This window comes from Manacus candei, unplaced genomic scaffold, assembly GCF_025592945.1.
Source record: "Manacus candei isolate 608988 ecotype Guabito, Panama unplaced genomic scaffold, ASM2559294v1 h1tg000017l, whole genome shotgun sequence".
Taxonomy (NCBI): domain Eukaryota; kingdom Metazoa; phylum Chordata; class Aves; order Passeriformes; family Pipridae; genus Manacus; species Manacus candei.
The window spans coordinates 5,575,210-5,597,008 of NW_026138065.1; the positions used below are offsets into that span (position 1 = coordinate 5,575,210).

The 21,799-nt window shown below is 35.9% G+C and overlaps 1 protein-coding gene across 4 annotated transcripts in view; it reads left to right on the forward strand.

The window, feature by feature from the left end:
* The window catches only part of WDR64 (WD repeat domain 64), a 77,903-nt gene that overhangs the window by 1,125 nt on the left and 54,979 nt on the right, over positions 1 to 21,799 (forward strand). For all 4 annotated transcript variants that reach the window (XR_007903991.1, XM_051783799.1, XM_051783801.1 and 1 more), the window contains exons 2-8: positions 5,652 to 5,807; positions 6,329 to 6,480; positions 7,160 to 7,287; positions 13,015 to 13,111; positions 13,606 to 13,709; positions 17,755 to 17,784; positions 21,453 to 21,557. Coding sequence is in view for 3 of the 4 variants with exons in the window: in XM_051783799.1 (XP_051639759.1) it covers positions 6,330 to 6,480; positions 7,160 to 7,287; positions 13,015 to 13,111; positions 13,606 to 13,709; positions 17,755 to 17,784; positions 21,453 to 21,557 (615 nt within the window). In the remaining variant the exon portion in view is untranslated. The remainder of the gene's footprint in view (positions 1 to 5,651; positions 5,808 to 6,328; positions 6,481 to 7,159; positions 7,288 to 13,014; positions 13,112 to 13,605; positions 13,710 to 17,754; positions 17,785 to 21,452; positions 21,558 to 21,799) is intronic.

Consider the following 21,799-nt stretch of genomic DNA (forward strand, 5'->3'; position numbering starts at 1 on the left):
TTATTTTTGCTTAGCAGGGCTTTATGCCTAAAACACCTTGCCAGACCAAGCATCACTCTTCCTCAGAGGAAGAGCTCTCTGTTCTTTGCTTTACTGGCTGACCAACATATGTGCTGATGTGTAACAGTCTTCACAAGGGTCCAAATAAAACTTTCAGTTTAGCCCGATTCTTAGTTTAGCTGAGGAAAAAAAAAATCGTTGAATATATCATCTATGAAAGTAGCAGAATTTTCATGAAAATTTGTCTGGGAAAAAAATACCCGTTTGGGGGTTTTTTTTCTCTCTTATATGCTCTTATTAAATGGTCTAGACTGAGCGTGTGATTGCTTGTGGACTGAGGCTGAAAGCATGGGTAGCTGAGGTAGGTTTGATGTCTTTTGAAACACATATCTATATATAAATTATATGTTTGTGATGGCAATTTTATATGAAAAATTATGCTGTAATACAAGGGTTAGGAATAAAGAAAGTCATAGGTCAGAAAAATAAAACAGTGATTAAAGTAACCGTTCTCATCAATGTTAACTTTATTTACAATCTATCTTTTTTAATCCCTTAAATATGATTTAATCAGTAATTGAAATCTACTTTGAAAAGCTAGTTCAGTCTGTTTCTTTATCACTGGTCTTTGGCGGTTTTCTCATTACAAAGGCAGCAAGAGTTGCCTTTCTTAAATCAATTATATTTTTTTTCCTCATAAAAGCTATATTTATAGAACACATGAGCTTCCAAAATTTCCCATAAAACAGTGCTTGAACGTTGGTTTTAGGGAAGGCATAATTTTGTCTTTCCTTGTCCATAAAAGAGATTACCTGTGCATATCAGACTCTTCAAAAATACACAGTCAGCAGTTTGTTTAGGACTAGTCACTGCATGCTGAAAGTCTACCAATGACGTGGCTGGACCAAACTAATGCTACACCTCATTGAGAAGAAGACATCTCTATCTCCTGCCTTTAAAGGAAAATCTTAAATTGTCTATCTTTTTATCCCTGCAAAATGAAAGGAAAGAAAAGGTGGTAAGAAGAGCAGGGGAGAAATGTAATTTAGTCAGTAGTACTAATGCTATTGCTAATGTTATTCAAGTGGTCTTAAATACTTCATAAGCTTTCATATATTTCATGAGAAATGAGTTCCATTTGTCTTCCATGAAGTGTCACTACTCATATGAGGCACAACAAAAAGAAATGCTTTGTTATTGTATCATCAGGTGAAAGGCAAAGCTGGAAACAGAACCCTGACCCCTAGTTCTAGTCCAGCATGTTTTTTACCTAACCAGTCTAGAACCATTGCACTGATGGTTTTAATAATCTAATTAATTCTTTATTCAATTCTTTTCTAGCTTGTCACGCAATTAAAAAGCAGAAACACTTAAAAAAACCAGACATCTGCTTTGCAGTGCTTCATGTTTGCACTATTTTGTATTTGGACCAGACCCTGCTCATCAAACATGTATGAATATTAATGGAAATGCTGCAAAAAGGATTTTACCTTTACTTTTACAGTTGCATAAAAGGATAAACCACAATGCAATATTTGCATTTCCGAAAGTGTGTGTGTGTGGCTTACTGGAAGTGTGTCAGCTCAAAGTACTAAATATATATGTATCTGAGTTCATGGAAGTAAAAAAGTACAGGAAGCAGGAATACAAGGTCCCCAGTCCCATACTATAAAAACTGCCTCTGAAACTCCCAAGGACTTTCTAGGTCACTTCTGCAACAGTACTTTTAACATATTATCTGTCATACACAATTTACATGGAATGAAAAAATGCATTGGCTGTAAATTTTCATCTGGCCAACATATGCTTACATATGTGTAAAACAAACCCTAAAAGCCAGCTTGGAAGTAATAATCCAAAACTGGAGAGCTTGCAGATGTCTGGGACTTCCCTGCTTTTGCTGTGTTTAGTAATTTGAAATGTTTCAGCACATCAGAGCATCGAGTGTCACTCACATGTTAGAGCTGAAGAATCTGTAGCAGAGTAAATAAAGTGTCAAAGTTACTGCTACTCTCTAAGCTTGTGTAGAAATACAAACCACAAACCATGACTCCCAGGTGTAACTGCACCATCAAAAATATCAGGGCTTTTGCAGTGAGTTTTTTAAGGCATTCAAGAGACCTATTTCATTTCATATTTGTTCATTGACTTATATATTGCTTTTGTTCCTTTTCTCGAATCTGTATCTTCTGTTAGCGTGCCTTTCAAGTCACAGGCTCTTTCCTATCTTTCCTGACAAGCAGAGAGCGAGCAGAAAAGTCAAGCTTTTGTCCATACTAAATACCTTTATTTTAGGAGCCAGATAATGCTGGGGGTTTGCCGCCTGTTTTGGACTTTGTAAAACTTACTATTTCAATGGGCATCGTATACAGCCAAACCACATGCCTCTGAAAACAAAACAAAACAAAACATCCTAAAAACTCTGGCTACCTGGCTTCAGTTTTTTAATTGGCATTTTTACAATATTCTTCTGGCATTTCTTTTCTTACATGTTCTTTTTGCTATTCTTTAGCCTTAAAAGCAGATGAAAGCCAAGTGATTATTCACTGTATAACCACAGTGCGTATCTATAGAGCAAGGGAGAGTTTGCAGACAGAAGAAATCTTTCATCTGTTCTGAACCACTTGGCATTAAAACAAAGCTTTTACATAGATCTAGGCCTGTTAATAATGCAATATGTAAGTAAAAAAATGCACAAGCATAATGGCAACAGTTTAAAACTAAGGCTTTATCTTGCAGAACTTGTAATCCTAGCTACATAATCTAGTCCTTATTAGGATGTGAACTTTAAATCATAGCAGGTTAAATGGAAAAGTTGCACTTTTCTCTGGACTGAGAAAAGTGCTTGGCTCAGACATGGTTCACTGGAGCAAGCACAAGTTGGGCAGCAGAGTGTGGACTCAAGCGGACAATCCTGGGAGGTGATGACATGCTGTCAGAACATCTGTACTGCAGCTGGAAGTTGGCTGCAGGCTGTTCCATGATATGTGAGCTCTAGTCTACCTGATATGTGTACAAATAGCTGTACTAGCTGCAGGTGTGATTCATCTCACCTAAATGATGTATTTGAAAATTAAGCACCTAAGACCAATAAGATTTATCATTCTCTAGAAGTGTTTATTATTATTGGCTGGCACATAAGGTGACTTAAATAATTAACTTTTATATGTCTAAGTTCGGTGAGATGAACATCTTGGCTCTACAAACCTGTGTGGGACTGTGGTACATGCTCAGGTGGCAGATGCATATTGATGCCTCTGTGGCACTTGTTTCTTGCTAAGTAAATTAAAATAAGTGCTGATACATACTTGTACCTACTGACATTGTACCTCCCTTGGCTGTATAGACACAGCTCGTAGGGCAGCTTGAACCATAAACACTAGAACTGTAAGACCAGTATAAGACCAGGTTTTGCAACAGTAACCTGTGAAATTCAGTTGCAATATACACGAGGTTTTTTCAAGGAATAACCTTGCATAAGAGTTCATACTTATGCTGCATCTTCTTGTTAGTGAGACAAAGTGAAGTGAAAGTGATTACAAATGCACTGTTATCATTTTCCAGAGTCCAACATACAAATCAATAAATAGCGCTAGGAAATACGGTTTTTAAAATTATCACTTGGTCATTTCAGCTGTTGTTACAGAAGAGCAATGCACTTTATAGCAGAGTCCAATACTACTTGGGGGGTGATAATATAAAGAGCAAAGTGAAAAATGAAGCCAGTAGAATAAAAGAGTGAGCTAATGTAAATGTGAACATGATAGCACCCCTTGAAACCTGTTTCATGGAAGAAATTCAATTTTTACAATGCTAAAATTAATTACTTGCCCAACCCCATACTGGTCAGAGTGTTATGCCAGTCTTAAGCAGCTCTATCCTGCTTCAACTACAAACACAGACAGGTTTAAGGGCATATCTATAAGGAAGAAATGGCAAAGGATAGGTAACTTAGCTCAAAGGAATTAAAAATACCAAAAGAAAACAGCTTCAGGGACTCATTTTCCTTTTTTTTTCCTTGTTAAATGGCTGGACTTTATCTGGACCAAAATCAGAGTCAGAAACAAAGTCTCATGTGTACCAGAGTCTCTTCAAATGCAACTAAGACCATTTTAGATCTACTGTGTTTTCTTTGGGCTATTCTGAACCATCATTTTACTTGGGGACAGTTTGCCTTTGCATGAGACTACCAGGAAGAGTGACTGGCAGCCTGGTACAGGCAAGAAAGAAGACCTATCACCTTTTGCTGTTTGTGTTCTGGAGTAGTTCTGGGTTATTTATTATGAGCTCTCATAATTCCATCATCAGAATTTTAAAACTTGCATAGAATTTCATAGACTTAAGATAGTTCCTGAGATAAAGATTGAAAATTATTGATTTTCCAAATGAACTGCCATTCCTGCGATGAACTTGCTGTAGCTGTTCTTTGCACCCGTACAAACATGCATATAATTAACTTTGTACAGGTCTGATAATATCCAATAATTGAGACTACTATGATTATGTGGTAAGAAGAGGAGAGTTGGGAGAGTCGACTTCTGAATAATAAGCAATTCTACTACAATCCATATCCAGTGCTTTCCACACTATCAGTACAGGAGATAGGAAAGGAAATGCTTTTCATTGAGTTAATGCTGCTGTAGACTTACTAACGCAATTACTCATTAATTTAATCTTGAATTTTCCTGCTTATCATCTAATACAATTTCTATCTTCTCTGGTTTCGTATTTCAGTCCACTCAGTCATCCCATCTTATTTTAAAATTTTACTGTACATTTTTTTGAGTTTAAACATTGAAGACAACAGAATTAGCTGGTACTGAAAGCAGTGGTTCCCCATTTGGGGTTTCTGTGTGTTTTCATTATGTTATGTAACATGAAGCTTCCTTATGAGTTGTTGCAAGAGAACAAAAACATAGCTTTCTGTTCTTAGCCTTCCCATTCTGAGGATGTATGCTAACACCTTTTATGAACCTTAAACCACTGTTATTAAGTGGGAAATGAGAATATAGCCTGGTGTCATACAAACTTAGGTGACACAGACTGGAAAAATGAATCAACTGGAAGCACTGCATAACAAGGATTCAGCTGGAAGCAATATATCAAATACACCACAACTCTGACCAAGATACAGTCCCTGACCCGCCACTGGGTACCTTGATACACAAGGGAGATGTTTTCTTGGAGAATTACTGTTGGAATTAGCAAAAATGTATCCTCAAACTCTCTCTTCCTTTTCTGGGAATAATTGCTGCTTTTCTCTGCCAAAACTATTTTCTAGTCAAAACCATGCCTGTTGCAGTTGAGCAGGAGTATCCAGAAACTTTTGTGCTCTTCCCAGTGGATATGATAGAACTTCAAGAAGTGGGATTACTTATTTTTCTTTTTCTGCTATTTCATGCAGAGATATTTACATGCATTATTTTTAGTAATTTTGCTTAATACCAATTAGTTGTCTTCCCTTTATGTTTCAAAAATGTTGCTCAGCTGATTTTCCAAGTGTGTATGAAGTCTATGGCCTTCATCTGTTTTGTTTTGGTTTTATTTGGAGAAATGACTTGGATATTCTCAAAATATGCCTGAGTGATATCAATCCTTTAGATTGCCACAAAAAGTATAAAATATAATTTCTCCTTTCCTTTCAACTACAGAATCTCCACAAAGCAAAGGCTCTGTGCTCAGCAATTCAAGAAAGCCTTGGCCAATAAGCCTGGCATCAGCTTTGGGTGAAGTAATAGAAAAGTGGATCGGGAAATCAACAGCTAAAGACCAATATACAGAAAGTGATCAAGGTGGTCTACAGAAAAGTGAGTTTAACAAATAGTCTGAAATTTATTATTTGACCAGAGTACCAATTTTATGATGCAAATAAAATGGTATAGCACAGCAACATGGCATCAGCATTCTTTAAAGATATTGAAAAGATGAAAAATGTGGAAAAGAATCACAAATATTATATTGACATCTGAAGGAAAGTGCTGCAGTAGGATGCAGAGAGTTCAGTTTGCTTTAATTAACAGGAGAAAAAAAATAATCTCACATGCTGGGTTATTTAGTGATCCTGGTTTGTGACCAAGGACCACTCAGCAAGTAGGATTTTGTGATGTAATGGGGGGTTTTGACATCAACAGTTTGCTACAGCATTTTCCAGCTTGAGATGCTAAACCATTATTATCTAGTTACGTTATTAGGTAATGCTTGGTATACCTGTCATACAGCTTCATGTCGTATGAACTCATGTGGGAGTTTAAGATTTAAGGAGTAAAGCAAGGCTTGGACATGGCTGTAAGAAGAGCTCTCCCTCTTACCTTGTCCCTTGTTAATAAAGGATGTCTGAAAAGAAGGCCCGTGTTAAGGAGGGTTGCTCTGCTCTTAAATCACTGGATTTCAAGAATGCATTGGAGCAGTTCCAGAAACTAGTTGAAAAAATGATAATCCAGAAGACAAAGGAGAGATCAGGCTTATATACTGAAGATGATGGTAAGAGATATTCTTTCTGATGGAAAAGTATAATTTTCATATGGAGAGAATGTGTTGTAGAGAGAAAACTGTAAGAAAGATCTCAAATTAGTGTTCTAACTGTAATTGTGTGATTTTTACAGGACATAGGTAGATTGCACTATGAGAGTGCTTTTCTAATCCTGTTAGGACTTCTGGCAAAATTATAAGGCTATGGTGATCACTCCCAAAACATAATTGGTGGAGTTAGAACATATAGCATGATGTGATGTTTCTGTAAAAGCACAAACCTGATGAATTATGTAAACCCAGTTGCTAAATGTAAATAATGGGGGCAAAGTTTTGCTTTTCTCAATGCAAATGGCTACTGCTGCATGAAAGGATAAACTTTATCCCTCCATTCACGGTCAGAGAAACAAATCAGAATCATGGTTTGAAAGTAAGGGAAGAAAGAAGAGGTGAAAAGTTTTTACCTATTCTTTTATCTTTTTCCTATCATGCATTGCAAGTTGGATAGTTTTTAAAAGACCAAACATTGACTGATTTTTTTTTTCCAAATGCTTTAGTGAATACAATGTGAGGATCTAGAACTTGCGTGCTATTGATATTGAAAGGAGAAATAAAACCAGAGGTAGGGTGGATAAGGAAGGAATCTGTAGCTTGCCAGTTTTAAACTGTGGATATTGTTCCTCCCATACAGATGAGATAGACTATGATAAGTTCTATAAAACCACACGAGCACTTTTTGGTTCAGCAGTTAAGGACCATAATATTCAGGCTTTTTTCAGGAAGACTATCAACAACCTTGACATGCCAGACTGGTTAGAGGTAAGGATTTCTGAAATTTTATTAACTATAAAAAACCTAATTAAAATCTTCGATGGTAACAGTATTTATCTGTTGATTATGTGTTGTTCATGAGTCTGTTGTTCACGAGCTCCATGGCATAAAGAGGCACACTCATGTTGTTATTTACCCTAGCTAGCCAGAGCCTGGGTGTGTCCAGGTCTTCTAAAGTACTTCTGTGATATGCATTGTCCTCAGGCTTCCTGGCAAAATGCAAAAATCCCTTATGACTACAGTATGTGATTTGTGCTCTGAGGATAAGTCTATCTTTAGCTAAACCATCAGAAATGCTTCATCTCTTCTCTTTCCTCTTTTTTCTCTTACCTTTACTTCCTCTCCTTTCTCTTCACCTATTTACAGGCATCAATCCAGCCTTCACTTTAAATATGAAGCATTAGAGGTATGGCTGCATTTTAATAGAGAGTTTTTTAATCAGAGAATTATGTATGCATTATTTAATTCTGTAGATGAGTGAGAACCATGTAGTCATTTTTTCTGTCTCTAATGATGGTAAATAGAAAATTTTTGTAAAAAGCATGTAAGAATGAGGTAACTATGAAACAATAGATTTGGTTTACCCTCCTTGCTTCTGGCTGCACATAGCTTAAGGATTTTCTCTGCCAGAGTTGCAACTGCAGTCCATGTTTAATATTGCTTCATGGATTTTAATCTACCCACTTGTAAGTTACTTCTGCATCCACCTAAAAAGGATATCCAGTTTTTAAATTTGTGAAAAAGAGCTTTGTCTTGCTTTTTTTTTAAACATGGTGTTCTTTTGTATTTGCATGTTATGCGAAATGAACACTTGTTCTAGAAATGTGTCTTTTATTAAGATATTTCCCATGGATAGTGTTTCAAGCAACTGTTCTATAAAAATGACTGATTATTAGATTGTTAGAGCCAATCTGTATCAAAAGCATCCATCATCATATATTACAAGATTTTGTTTGTTTTTTTCTGACCTGAAGACAGTTATGTGCAGATGGGACATAACTTCCAGCATGCAGTGACTTTCCTATGATAGCATAGGTGGCATTTCATATGTGGCAAGCACTTACTGAACTTAAAGCCTTGTAGCAAGGTATTGACAAGTGAAGTAGGGTGAACAATAAATTCATCAGCATATTTATATTTTACGTTACTCTGGAACACCACAGTAGTATTTGAACTTTGAAGATACCCAGCACCTGTTCTTTACATGTTATCAACAATTGCTGTCAAGTAATTTCCTAATATCAACTTAAAAACAGTGTGTTCAGCCCTTTCTATTTAATAAGGTTATGTATGGGAACATTTCTGGTTAATACCTCTCGTAGCATTGTTTTTACTTACAATGTCACATTACTCGCAGACTTTGCTCATGTCAGGCGTTAAAGATTTCCTTCAGGGAGGGCCTGGGGCAAATCTGGAAAATAGCTGACAGTCTGAAGGACTGACAGTCCTTCGTTTAGGGTAGCAGAACAGTAGCAAATTATGTTAAGTCTCATTGGTTTATAAGAGAACTATAGGAAGCCCTTTTCGTTTACTGGAGTATTTTTTACTTCAAAACCTTACTTGAGTTTCTCATGCAGTCATACTAGTTACCTGAGCTACATAATTAACCAAGCAAGCACAATAAGGGGTGTAATAAAAGATGCAAAGCCCCATTAGTTTCCTTATGAAATCTGTGGGGGAATTGTCTGGGATAAAATTCCCCAGAACCCTTTTTATGAGCATTCCTCAAATTTTACCAAGTGTGAGCTGACTGATGACAGTCTTTTAAAATTCCTTGTACATAACCATTCTTGAAAAAAGCAGACCATGGTAAACAATCAATATTCAGCATCTCAGAGCATGTGTTTCATGTAGAAGATGGATATCAGTGAGACTATATTGAATGCTATAGGGAATGAAACAGAAATATTTGTTATTTCTCTGTTCAAAAGAATCCTGATTAAAGTGTTATTTTTTCCTTTATTTTCTCTTGTGGAGAGAAATATTTAACATAAAGTAACTGAAAATTCATCCACAACAGAAATGATAATTCAGTTATAAAACAGACAAAGATCAGACTATTTGAATCAGACTCAGTGTTGCATTTATTTCTTTAACTTGACACAGCCTTATCCAGCACAATTTGAAATGTAATATTGCATTGAAAAACTGCAGTGAGTTTTTTGCTTTTTTGTTTTCTTTTTGTTTAGTGAGAATACTAATGGTCTGTATTACAAGCTATCTATACATTACAGAACATAAATCTAAGCTCCTTTCAGGAAAAAAAAAAAAGGATCAGATTTGGTAGTCTTGGTAGAGAGAAAGAGATGAAAACTTCATTAAGAAAGCTGCTGACTCCAGGAATTCTCCAGAGTTAGCTTACACAGAAACAGAATAATTCTTTATTGATCATTTGATTTTTGTCTAAGCCCAATTTACATTAACTGTAACTTCAGCATGAGCTTTTGATCTTTTGTAATTGTGATAACATCCTATCTGTAATGATTGGATCAAAAGAGATCCTTCTAGGGTCATTTGAATGGGTTCTAATAAAATAAAATGGGATCCATTTGTATTCTACATATTATGCGGTCTTTTTAAATTTTGTTTCTCTGACAGACTCTACAGTTTCAAAATGCTTCAGATAATCCTGTAGAGTTACTAACGTCAGGAATGAACCCAGTGTTCTAAGTGACTAGCTATGCCAGACACTTGTAAGTGTAGCTGTAGTACAGCTCTAAATTCTCCTCGTCTCTTTTTCACCTCTTGACAATCAAAGATGTATACATTTACTTACTGATAAAAGTGCTTGTAGACCCTTTTTTTCTTCCATCCATATCTGTAGCTCTTCTTCTTTTTTTTTATTTTTCAGTTGATTCTATTTAACACTTGACCAGCCTAAATCCCACTTTCTTTTCTCATACTCCTTAGTCTTTTCATTCCTTTTAAGTGAAGCCTTTTCTTTCCGAAAAAGAAAAAATAACAAAACCCACAAAGCAAACAAAAACAAACACCCCACCAAAAAGAACCCAAACAACCAAACAAACCCCGAAGAGACACAAAAACAGACCACCTGCAAATTCACTCCGTTGCATGATTGAAAACTCTATTGGAATGATTATTGGCCTTTTAAGACTGGAAAGTATTCTAGTTATCCTAGTTTAGACCAGCTGTTGTTTGAAAGAGACAGTGAAAGAGCCAGAAAGGCCTTCCTTACCTGATGCATTTGTTCAATGTTCATCAACCTACAAGTTATATTAGACAAATCATATTTATAAACTTCAGCTTGGACATACCTTTAATTGCCCCCTGTGAACAATGTAAGTAGTCTTGATCTTGCCTCAGCTTCCTTTATATCACTTAATTTTTCGAATCTATCATTAATAAACATTAGTTTCTGTAACATCCTGAATAGCCCTCATGGTTTCTGCTGTCTGTGCTCCAGTTTCCTAATTATTTTTTTCTAAAAGTACGTTATTTCAACTCTGTTCTTCTGAGTTCTCCTTCTACTTTTGGCACTGCTGAGCACACTGTCAGTCTTGAAAGTCAAGCAAGAGGGATACACTTCACGTTGTTCCTTTGATATTCCTCTTTTATCATCTCTGTCTCTCTCTCTCTGTCCCTGCCCCCCTTTCTCAGAACTCTGTCCCTGACCCTTTGTTCCTCTCTTCCTACTCTCACAGATCTATTTTTTTCCAAATTTACCTCTCCATATCTGGCCTCTCTTTAGCTTGAAAAAAATCTTCCAAATATATTTCCATGACCTAAAAGATCATGATCTCATGTGAGTGTTCCTATTTCTTTAACTTACTGATGTTTCTCTCTTTCAAGTACCTTCATGTTCAGGGTTTTGTAAGTTTTCAGTAGTCTCCACAACAGTACACCCATGCTCAAAGGACAGTTTTTTATTAAAAAAAAAAAGGTAATCTGAAATCTGCTCATTAGATAAATTAGGATCTACCCTTACTTATTTGCTGGCTTCACGATTTAAAAGACATCTTGGACAGTCTAACAGCTATCATTTATCAATGCCTTGGGAAACTAACTTCTGCATCTCTTTCCCAAATGTAGCTGGCTCTTAGACATCTGTATTTTTTCAGTGATAATCATCTGATGTTTAAATTGCATTTTGCTTCACCTTTTATGCTCTTTGTCAACCTCTGGTAGACATTATGGGCTGTTTCCATGTTGGAGTGAGCAGAAGCCATTTATACAGCTATAAGGGATTTCTAAGATGCCCTTTCTTTGGGCAGTGTTCCACATGCTAGGAAGGAGCAAAAGATCAGATGTGGCACCGTCTCATGTCTACAGGAAGCAAGACAGGACACACCTCCGTGTGTACTGAAAACTTTCGCTGCTGCTGGTTTTAGGGCAGCTGCTGGCCTAGCCCAACCACTGCACTTGGCATCCTTTCAGGACTCAGGAGGGACCTGATACTGGATAAGTCTATCCTTAAAGAAAAAGTCCTCCCACGCAAACCTTAGTCCCCAAAAAGTTGATGGGTCTGTTCTCCTCTGCCTGGGAAATGGGTACATACGCTTAAGAAAGCAAAATGTCACTCCTTTCAGTAAGGACAAGAGAAAAGATCCATGGAAGTACAGGACAACTGGCCTCTATGTTTGGATACAGGATGGAAAGACACAGTGATAGTACAAGAAACTAGAAAGAGAAATGCAAGAGGTTGTAATACATAATATATTGACTGGTGATGTCTGATAATAATCGTGTATATGGTAAGGAGGGACCTGTGAAGTGAAAGATGAACAGTAATGTTGTGTGAGAATATTTTTTTGAAAGATGTACATCTGAATCTCTTGAAGAAGGAAAATGGAAATTCTATTGTATAACATGGAAAATATTGAACTAGAAAAAAGTGCTAAGTTTTGTCTTGCATCCAAAGGGGCATTGCTTTCAGAACTCATGAAAGATAGTGAGTATATACAATGTCCATATATGAGAAAAGAGTTTAAAGTCTGTACAGCTGAGTGGGGCTGAACTAATTTCCTAAGGAAATTACTAAACTATTTTTGGGTACAGAGCTTGAGGTTTGGAGAGCATTTCAGCTGAAAATTTCACAGCCTGGAGCAGAAATGAGCTCCTACCTGAATATCTGTGTAGGGATCTCCATCATGTTTGGCACAAATGGAACACTGTCAGACTTAGGGAGATGGCCAAAGAAAGAATTTTTTAAAATGGACTTTATATTCAGGGTTTCTTTTCCAGCAAATGAGAATTTAAATAACTTTATGGAAAAGCTTTTCTTCTATGAAGGCTAAACCACTATGCTACTTTGAATATCTCAGTTTATAAATACAGAGGAGTCTGTTTTGTCTGCCTTTTGCTGTTTGTGTTTTTTTTCTAGTTGAGGGCCTAGCTGAGGAAGCACAAGTAGGTAGAACCGTAAAAAGAAAATTGAAGATTATTATTTACAAACAATCATTACAAGGCAAAGCTGTACTAATAGCTTTGTCAAATAGATGGGCTGTATTCCTAGAAGCCCTATGTATTCTTGCTTCTTTACAAACATTGAAGAAAGATTGTGCCTGAGTAGCAGATTTCAGCAACCTAAAGCCATATTTAGAGCTAATGGTTAAAGGAAGCAACACGAAGAAACTTACTCAAAGAACGTTAGATTAAAATGTGAGATAACTATTTGACTTCATACATATAAGCATATCTTCCCAAAATAATTTTGCAATAAATTACTTGGTTTGCTCTTTTTTTTTTTTTGTTTAGATTTTTGGCTGTTTCACAGAAGAAAGTGATGGGCTTTCCCAGTCAAAAGAAAGCATGGTTTTCCTTGTATCTGAAAAAAAGCAGATTACTGATTCAGGTGACATACTTCATCTTGTATCAAGCCCTATTTCTTTTTAATGCAATGTGTTGCACACTTTCTTGTGATAAGTTCACATGGCTGTCTTTGCTTGTTCAAGATTCTACTTACGTGTTTTTTATATGGTTTTATATATGTTTTTTTACAAAACTCATTGCATCTGAACACTCCACTGCTGCTTTTGCCAGTTCTCATATTCCTAAATATTGAATTTTTCTGACTCAGACTGTAATTTATGAAATTACTCTCTGTATTTCTGTATTTTTTAAAATGATGTAAGAAGAACTAGCACATCCATAATCCATTAATGATATTTAAAAATGCAACATGTTTAATTAAGTCAAATATAGGATAATCTATGATATAATGCATCACTGCCTTGTACTTGGTATCAAAATTCATTTCAGGAAGAGAAAATGTTCCTGCTATTATAGTTCTATTTTTTTAGATTTCCCACGTCTGTAAGATTAAGTGAAATATTTTGTCATTGACAGTTGTCAAGAGAAAAGATGTGATTAAGGGTATAGTGAAGGTATCCCATCTGGATTTCACAATAACAGCCTCCCAGAAAGGAGTGATAACTATTTTTAACAACCAGGTAATTCTGATTCAAACTGTTTTATTATTTCATTAGGCATTACATATGGGAACTGAGAGGACTGTCATGTAGCATGCAAATTAACCTCTAAAAAAACTAGATATCTTTCTTATCAAAGTTAAGTTTTTCTATATTTTCAAGTACAGTAAGAAATATACATTGTTCTTTTCAATTATAAACCTACTGAACAGTCCACATAAGTTGATATAAGGTAGAGATGGTTAATAAAAGACATTCTTTGCAGAAATTCATTTAATAGAAAATAATCTGCATTTCTTTTTAGGAAAGGTTCCCTTCAAACAAAATATGCTCTTGGAATTAACTTTTAGATATAGAGTGGAAATCAGGGAATTAACTGTTTTCTACAGCTACTGAAATTATCTAGAATGGACATAAACATTCATCAGTTTGCAAATAAGATTTATCCAATACTGCAACATTTAAAAGCTTAAAAGTCATGAGATGACAGTCTGAGTGATGCTGATTCAGTTAGTCCCCTAATCAGTAAACTGTAAGGAAAACTGTACCATTTTAAGTAGAAATTCACGCTCAAGATGCTGTTAAAGTAGAATTCGTGAATTAATCTCCCAGATGATTATATTACTATTTAGATGTAATTTAGCACTTGTAGATGCTATGAGGTACATCACACATCTATGCTCATTGGTGGTTTATCCTTGCACAGTTTTAATGCAACCAGTTTTTGGAAAATTATTTCAGCTTTAAAGCAGTACTAATGCTTTCCAGGGGTTTTAGCTACTAATGCTTTCCAGGGGTTTTAGCTAGTTAGTGCATAATGCTTATGACAGTAGAGTGTAAACAAAGAAAGGACTCCTGTGCATGATTCAATAACAAAGTGGTACTGCAGTTTTAGTAAATGCTGAAATAATTCATTTGAAAGCCTAGTTCTCTATCCTTCAGAGCATTATCCCTATTACGTACCTATGAAAAATCATTTCACAAAGTATAAGATTAAAAGTAGCTTTCTTCCCCACCTGCTAGCTCCCCATGCTATTTTCAAGTTGAATTGCTGCCTCCTAATAGGTTGGACTGATGTCATCTGACATCAGTCCCTGCACTGATGTCATCTGACATCAGTGACTGCAATGTAAATTATTTTACACAGTTGCTTAACACAGTGAAATAGGGACCTCAAATCCCACTTATAAAACTGTATGTTCTGAAAATGGCTAAGGCATTACAACAGCAGACGTTTACTCTTGATAAGATCTCTGGTCACAGTTGATCTGAGCAAATGATTTTTTACTTCATTAGAATTGCTCTGATAGTTATTGAGGAAGCAAGAGGAAACTCTGTCTCTTTAGCACTGCAGTAATTTGAATCCTGTTCCTGGAAAATAACTTCACATGACAAAGGCAAATACAGAGTTGGCAACTCATTCTTCTCTCAAAGATCAAGGATTTAAAGCATAGTGATAAGAAATATGAAGATGGTTGCCCTGAAGATGCTGCTTGGTAGGACTCAAGATCTGGGTGAAGGGGCCAACATATGATTTGATGAGTAGTGCATAGACAAATAGACAGAGGCTTATTTTTGTATAATTGTTGCATTTGCAAGATTATTAATGTATGGTGTTCTTGGATGCACATATATCTCATGCAAGTCAGCCTGCTCCATGTACATGAATGAATAATATTTGGTCAGATGTAATTAGTGAATCCAGTATAATACAGATTTTTAACTGTGCCACTGCTGGAGCATTTAAATAGTAAGAAATGTTCATTCAGCCCAGTGTAAAGTGATTTTCAGTGCAAAGTTTTCTCAGAAGATCAACACCGTATTATTCACTTTGTTCTTTGGAAAGCAAATACAATTTCCTTCACAAGAATTTATTTAATGGTTGTGTTATATCCTCAGAGTCAGTTAAAAATCTAGATGAAAAGTTTTTATTTGATACTGAGTGGAAACAGAGAATAGTTAAGAACTTTAGGAAAAAACACTTATTTACAAATAAGAATAAGAACAATTAAAGAGGTTGCAAACCATATCGCTGCCTGTCTATCCATTAAACTACAGTTAAATAAAAATTAATCATATTTTTTATCAGCAAATGATTAGTGTCAGTCATGTTAGATGGCATTAAGAATGCTTAATTTAGCCTGTGTACATCAGGATAGCTTTCAAAATCATCTCCTATTTCACCAGTGACAGGCTTCCATCATCCATTACATAAATTGCTAGTGAATCTCATTATTGTCTAAAAGAGGACTTGGAGACTTTTGTTAACCCTGGTTGCTGTAATAAGAAATCCCATGTTCTCTTACACATCTGTTGGAAATGGAAGTGAAGGCAAAGAAATATTCATTTGTAGACCAGCAGGTTCTCGGTACTGGTAAGGCCACACCTCAAGTATTGTGTTCAGTTTTGGGCCCCTCACTACCAGAAGGAGATTGACAGGCTGGAGAGTGTCCAGAGAAGGGTGACGGAGCTGATGAAAGGACTAGGAGCACAAGCCTTATGAGGAGCAGCTGAAGGAGCTGGGGTTGTTTAGCTCAGAGAAAAGGAGGTTCAGGGGGGACATTATCACTCCCTACAACTACCTGAAAAGATGTTGTAGCCAGGTGCGGGTCAGTCTATTCTCCCAGGTAACAAGCAGTAGTACAAGAGGAAACAGCCTCAAGATGAGCCAGAAGAGGATTCAATTGGATATTAGGGAAAATTTCTTCAACAAAAGGGTTGTCAAGCACTGGAACTGCCCAGGGAAGTAGAAGAGTCACCAACCCTGGAGGTATTTATAAGATGTGTAGAAGTGGCAATTGAGGACGTGATTTAGTGGTGGACTTGGCACTGTTATGTTTACAGTTGGACTTGATCATCTTAAAGATCTTCCCCAACCTTAATGATTCTGTGATTTCGTGATTCTATTCGAGGGCTAAGCATTGCTTTCTGCAACAAATGTGGACCTAATATGCTTCAACACCTGTATACAGCTCTACACCATCAGCCATTTCCTGCTTCCTCTAGAATACAAGACACTCACCTTCCTCAGGTTCTCAGACACAGATACTGCCTTGATCAGCACAAAAGACCTGTAGGCAAAGGTAGCCTTAAGGACACACTCTAGTTCATGTTACTGCAGATAAAGCCAAGTCTGATAACAGTGCATGAATATCCATCTCTTGATTAACAATACTTTTAAACTCTGCTCAAACACTGTCCATGATGACACAGGCATCTCACTTCTATGGGAAGAAAGACTGTGATCCTAGCTTCTTGATTTATGAAATGTGGAATTGGTGAGGGTGGGAACAAGGTGTCACTGAATAGTTACTGATGAGGGGCAGGGGCGAGAGGAGGTGAAAAAGCAGCTGCGGATGTTTCAGAAGGGAAAAGGTTGAAACTGCTTTTGAAAACTGAGTACTAGTTTTGCTAAAGGAGTTGGAAGGTAACCCTGTCTCTACTGGATGATGGTGACAGGTATGCTGACCACCTTATGACTTTAAACTCTTCCAGTTTTGAGCCACATGCTACACTGTCCACCAGTAGTTACATTTGGTGAAAGATGCCCATATGGGTAGTCGTGTTTGCAGCCTGAAGTGCTACCTCTGCCTGGTATTTTGCTGGCATGTGGGTTGACATTAAGCATGGGTTTCTGTAAGACATATCCTGCTTCTTACAGGAGCTGAAGCTGTTCTAGCTGTCAACAAGCATTAAAAGCACAACTCCATCAGAAGACCAGCAGATCTATACTCCCTTGTAAAAATGGGTATTTTTCACTTTTTTACTATTTATTTTTTCACTATTTTTTACTTCTTTACTTTTTTTTTTTAATTTTTCTTACTCCAACATCTCAATTTAAAAAAAACCCAAACCAACAAAGAAACTGTGAAAGAAAAAGAAGTTTTAAGTTCCTCACTATATATAGGGGAAGAGATAGTAGGTAGGTTAAAGATCTTTCTCAGATCTTAACTATGTACTCTTTCTATTGTTCTGATCCACCTGTGAAGAGGAGAGCTAACTTTGTTTAGACTTTTAATTTATTTGCTAACTTGTTATTGTGACAATATCTTTTTGTTTTTTTCAGAGGAAGGTTCAGGCAACAATCAATATTGAAGTAAGTTCTTTTTTTCTTCTTCCTGTTAAATAATTTCAATTAAAAATCAGCAGGTACTAAATTGAAATAATTAGAAACTGAGCATTATTCTAATGCCATTTCTAACTTTGAGACTCCTGCATGATTTGCCATGGGTCAAATAGGTTCAATGTATTGCTTTCAGTTGTAGAAACAATTGAATAACTTGATTTCTTTTCTCTGATGACACCTCAGATAAATGCTGCTTTTTCTATTGAACTGTCCTTTACCCATTACCTTGCCAGAATATTTTCTTGTAAAATCCAACACTTCTATTGTCACTGTAAAATTTAAATAAGTAACATAATGAGTTTGTTAACGAAAAACAGTTCTACATCTTTCTAGATAGATGATTGGCTACACAGTAAATACATTAAAACTTCATTTTTACCCTGGAAGTATCACTGCAGATTTTAGGTAATGAGCTTCCTTCAGATGACCTGTAGACAAAAGACATTAGTCTTAGCAAAGCAACATGTCCTAAAAGTTTGTGTAAGTATCTTGTGCCAGGAACAGTGCATTTTGTTGACTATCTCTTATTATATAGTGGAAGTTTTTAAATGCAATAGAAGTACTCCAGACCAGAGGCCCTACTACTATGAGCTATGAAATTTTCAGGTGGTCTAGTTAAAAATTACCCTCTTCTGCTTCATGCTCTGCCTTATCTTAGGGAATAGGCATTTTTATCCAATATTCTTATTTAAGGGCTTCCATTGAACGATCCCTTCCATTGAACGGTGCCCTTGTTCAATTTAATTTCTTCTCATCTTTCCTCTAACTACTGCATGAAAACAGAATTGAAAAGGCTTCTCTTGGACTTGAGGTTCCTGTACTTTTTGGTGGTTATTAAAAGATTGTGATGCTTGCAGAACGTAATATTCATGACAACCATGTTATTCTTTAAATTGAAATTCTATATCTTTAAATGAAATAAAATTCTGGATTTCTTTGAGATAATAAATTCCACTTTCTAGACAGTTGAAATGTATGATGCTATTAAATTTATTACCTTGGGGATTCTTTGAGAGATTTATCTCTAGAATTTGGTCACAGCTTTTCTAATGTAAAGCATGCTTATTAAAACTGAAGCTTTGCATCTCAATATCTTTTATCTAAATACTTATTAAAAATCAAAGGACAATATCATATGTGAGTGTAAATCATCCCCCACCATTTACTTACTAAAGATACGGTGAACTGTACTAGATTTTTCCTTGCAGGGTTTACATTTCTCTTTTTCTCATATGCAGAAAAAACAGTCCATTCTTTTCTTACTACAATTATTATGCCATTTTCACTTGTTTTAACATCATCATCAATACTGGCATCAATAGCTTATTGATGAAGCAATTTATTTGTGTGCATCTTCATGCAAATGAAGTAAGGTACTGAATTCAGGACTTATCAGAAGTTATCAGACTCCAAACCTTCCATCCATTGATAACCAGTGATGTATGTAGAGGGTGGCTAACAGATTGCAGCAATCCTTATGTTCCTATGCTTTCTTCTATTCAGTGTTCTCTTCCTTAAATTGTTTCAGAATAGAGATTTATTCAAGCAGAGTGACAGAGGTCTTGCCCTTAGGGTAATTGAGCCAGAAAGACTGTAGAGCATATTAGGGCTAGATATAAAATCCAGTGGACTGCAGCCATCAGAACTTTCCTAGCATCATGATGGTATAAATGGGACATGAACTATGGGTACAGATCAGTTACTGTTTTGTTACAGGGATGTTATGGAGAACAGGTCACCTCAAGAAAACCTGATTTTGTTTCTTGATGAGATTATGTGACTGAGTGAAATGACTGGAGGCATAAATATAATACACTTAAAACTCTATACAGTATTTGACTTAGCACCATATAACTTTCTGGTTTAAAATATGACCACTGGAAAAAACCCACAAGAGTGCATGGACTAACAGTCATCCATCTGACACCTAAAAATAACAGTCACCATAGAATCATCAGTGAATGATAGTGGGAATACTGTGAACAAATCACTTATCTCAAAGAATGGAAATGAAATGTCTTTTAAATATGACGTAGAAAATCATAAAATATGATGAGCCAAAGTGAAACAGAAACTATTGGAAATGAGGAAGTGAAGATAGAGCCCTTGAGTAACAGGATGGAATAGGAAAAAATGAAAAGGTTGGTCTTGATCTGGTGCAGCTGCCTTGTTTGTCTGTCAAGTATGGCAGCACTAAGAAAAGAAATTCTTATAAGCTAGAGCTGAAACCTGTTAATTTGACTGCATCACCACACATTAACACAACAAAATAGTGGCTTAATTAGTGGCTTAATTAAAATCAGCTTTATCATACCAGTTAGTCATTGTTATCTGATATATTGTAAGGACCCCAAAAAGTTACAGTTAACAAACTCTTCTTAAGAATTACCAACCAATCCATAAGGCCTCTGCAGGACTGATATTTTACACGTTTATTATAGAAAACAGCACAAGAAATCCTTATATATGCATTATCTTGCCCACAGACCATTAGGAAGGAAAGAAGCTTTCTACTGCAACAGGGTGCTGACATCCTCTGTCAGGATTTTAAACCCTTTACACTAACAGCAAAATCAATATTGTGTGCAGGAATGGAAATAAAAGTAGAAGCATCAGCAGCTACCTGCAGTCCTTTTGATTCCGAACTTACTTTGTGGGTGTAAACTGTATCTTTGGCAACACAGGTTTCTGTTTTAGCTGTTTATCAAGTACTTCCACAGGAACAAAGCTTTTTAGAGTTTACAGATAGGTATATCACTTGAAGAACTGCAATAACTGCAAGTTTCTTTGTCATTTTAATCTAGAGAAGAAAGATATTTCAGCCAGTGTTATTTTATAGATGTTCTGAATTACTTTAAATAATAGATAATTGTGTCATATAGCAAATGGAGCATATTCCGTTTCAATCCCACTGTCATTTAGAAAGGTACATTACATTTTTTGGGGGGGAGGGAAAGTCAAACAGCTATTAATATTTCAACAAAAAACCCCCACCAAAATTCTAGGTAGTGTAGTAGTGAATTTGAGTATAATCTTATACTTTGCAAAAGAAATTGTTTTACATTTGTACCTGTGTAATTTGAGGTACACTTGAAAAATAGCTTTATATGAGCAGGTGTATATATTTGTAAATATTTGATCTACCTGTTGGGAGAATTAAAGTTATTTAATACCAATCACTTATTTTCATAAACATTCATTTCAGTAGGAGTTTCGCTATCATAGATGTAATTTTGACTGCCTTTAATTTTCTTTTTTTTCCAAACGAAATTGTATCTGGGTAAAAATTTAATCTGCTTTACTATGGATGTTTTAGCTTAAGTTTCTTCTGCTCCAAGTGCTTTTTTAGAGTGTCATTACAGTTCAACTAACAATATGTGTTGTATCCTCTCATGTGCAACATCTGTGCCTCTGAGGTAAGCCACTGATAACTGAGGTTGAGCCTGTTGCCTCTGTAACTATATCTATGAGCTAGAACTAGAGTTCTTCATGTAGAATTAGAACTCTCAGTGGGGCTAGACCTAGCAGATGCTAGTGCAGGGTATATGGAAAAATGGTTTAAAATATGTACTTTTATGATAGAAAATTTATAAATTTACAGAGAAAATCCTTCTGTAGGTTCTCTTTATTTTCATCAGGATGCCGGCTGGATCACTGGATGTGATTTCCTACCTCAGCTGAAATATGTCGTGGCTGTAACTGAAAGTACAGTTATTATCTGGGACTATAAATCAGAAGAGAAGGTATTATGTCAGATGAGACAAATGCTACCATGAAGCCTGAAAATTGATCAGTCTTTGTTTTTGATATATATTTACATTCCTTTGGTCTAACAGGATGAAGGCTTTTAACTTTGTAGGAACTCAGTGAAACAGTGGAATTTATACTAAAGAAGGAATACCTTTCCATACCAAATGGGATTATTTAAGTGTCTTAAAAGTTTGGAAGAAAAAGAAAAAATTTGTACTATGTTGCAAACAGCCCC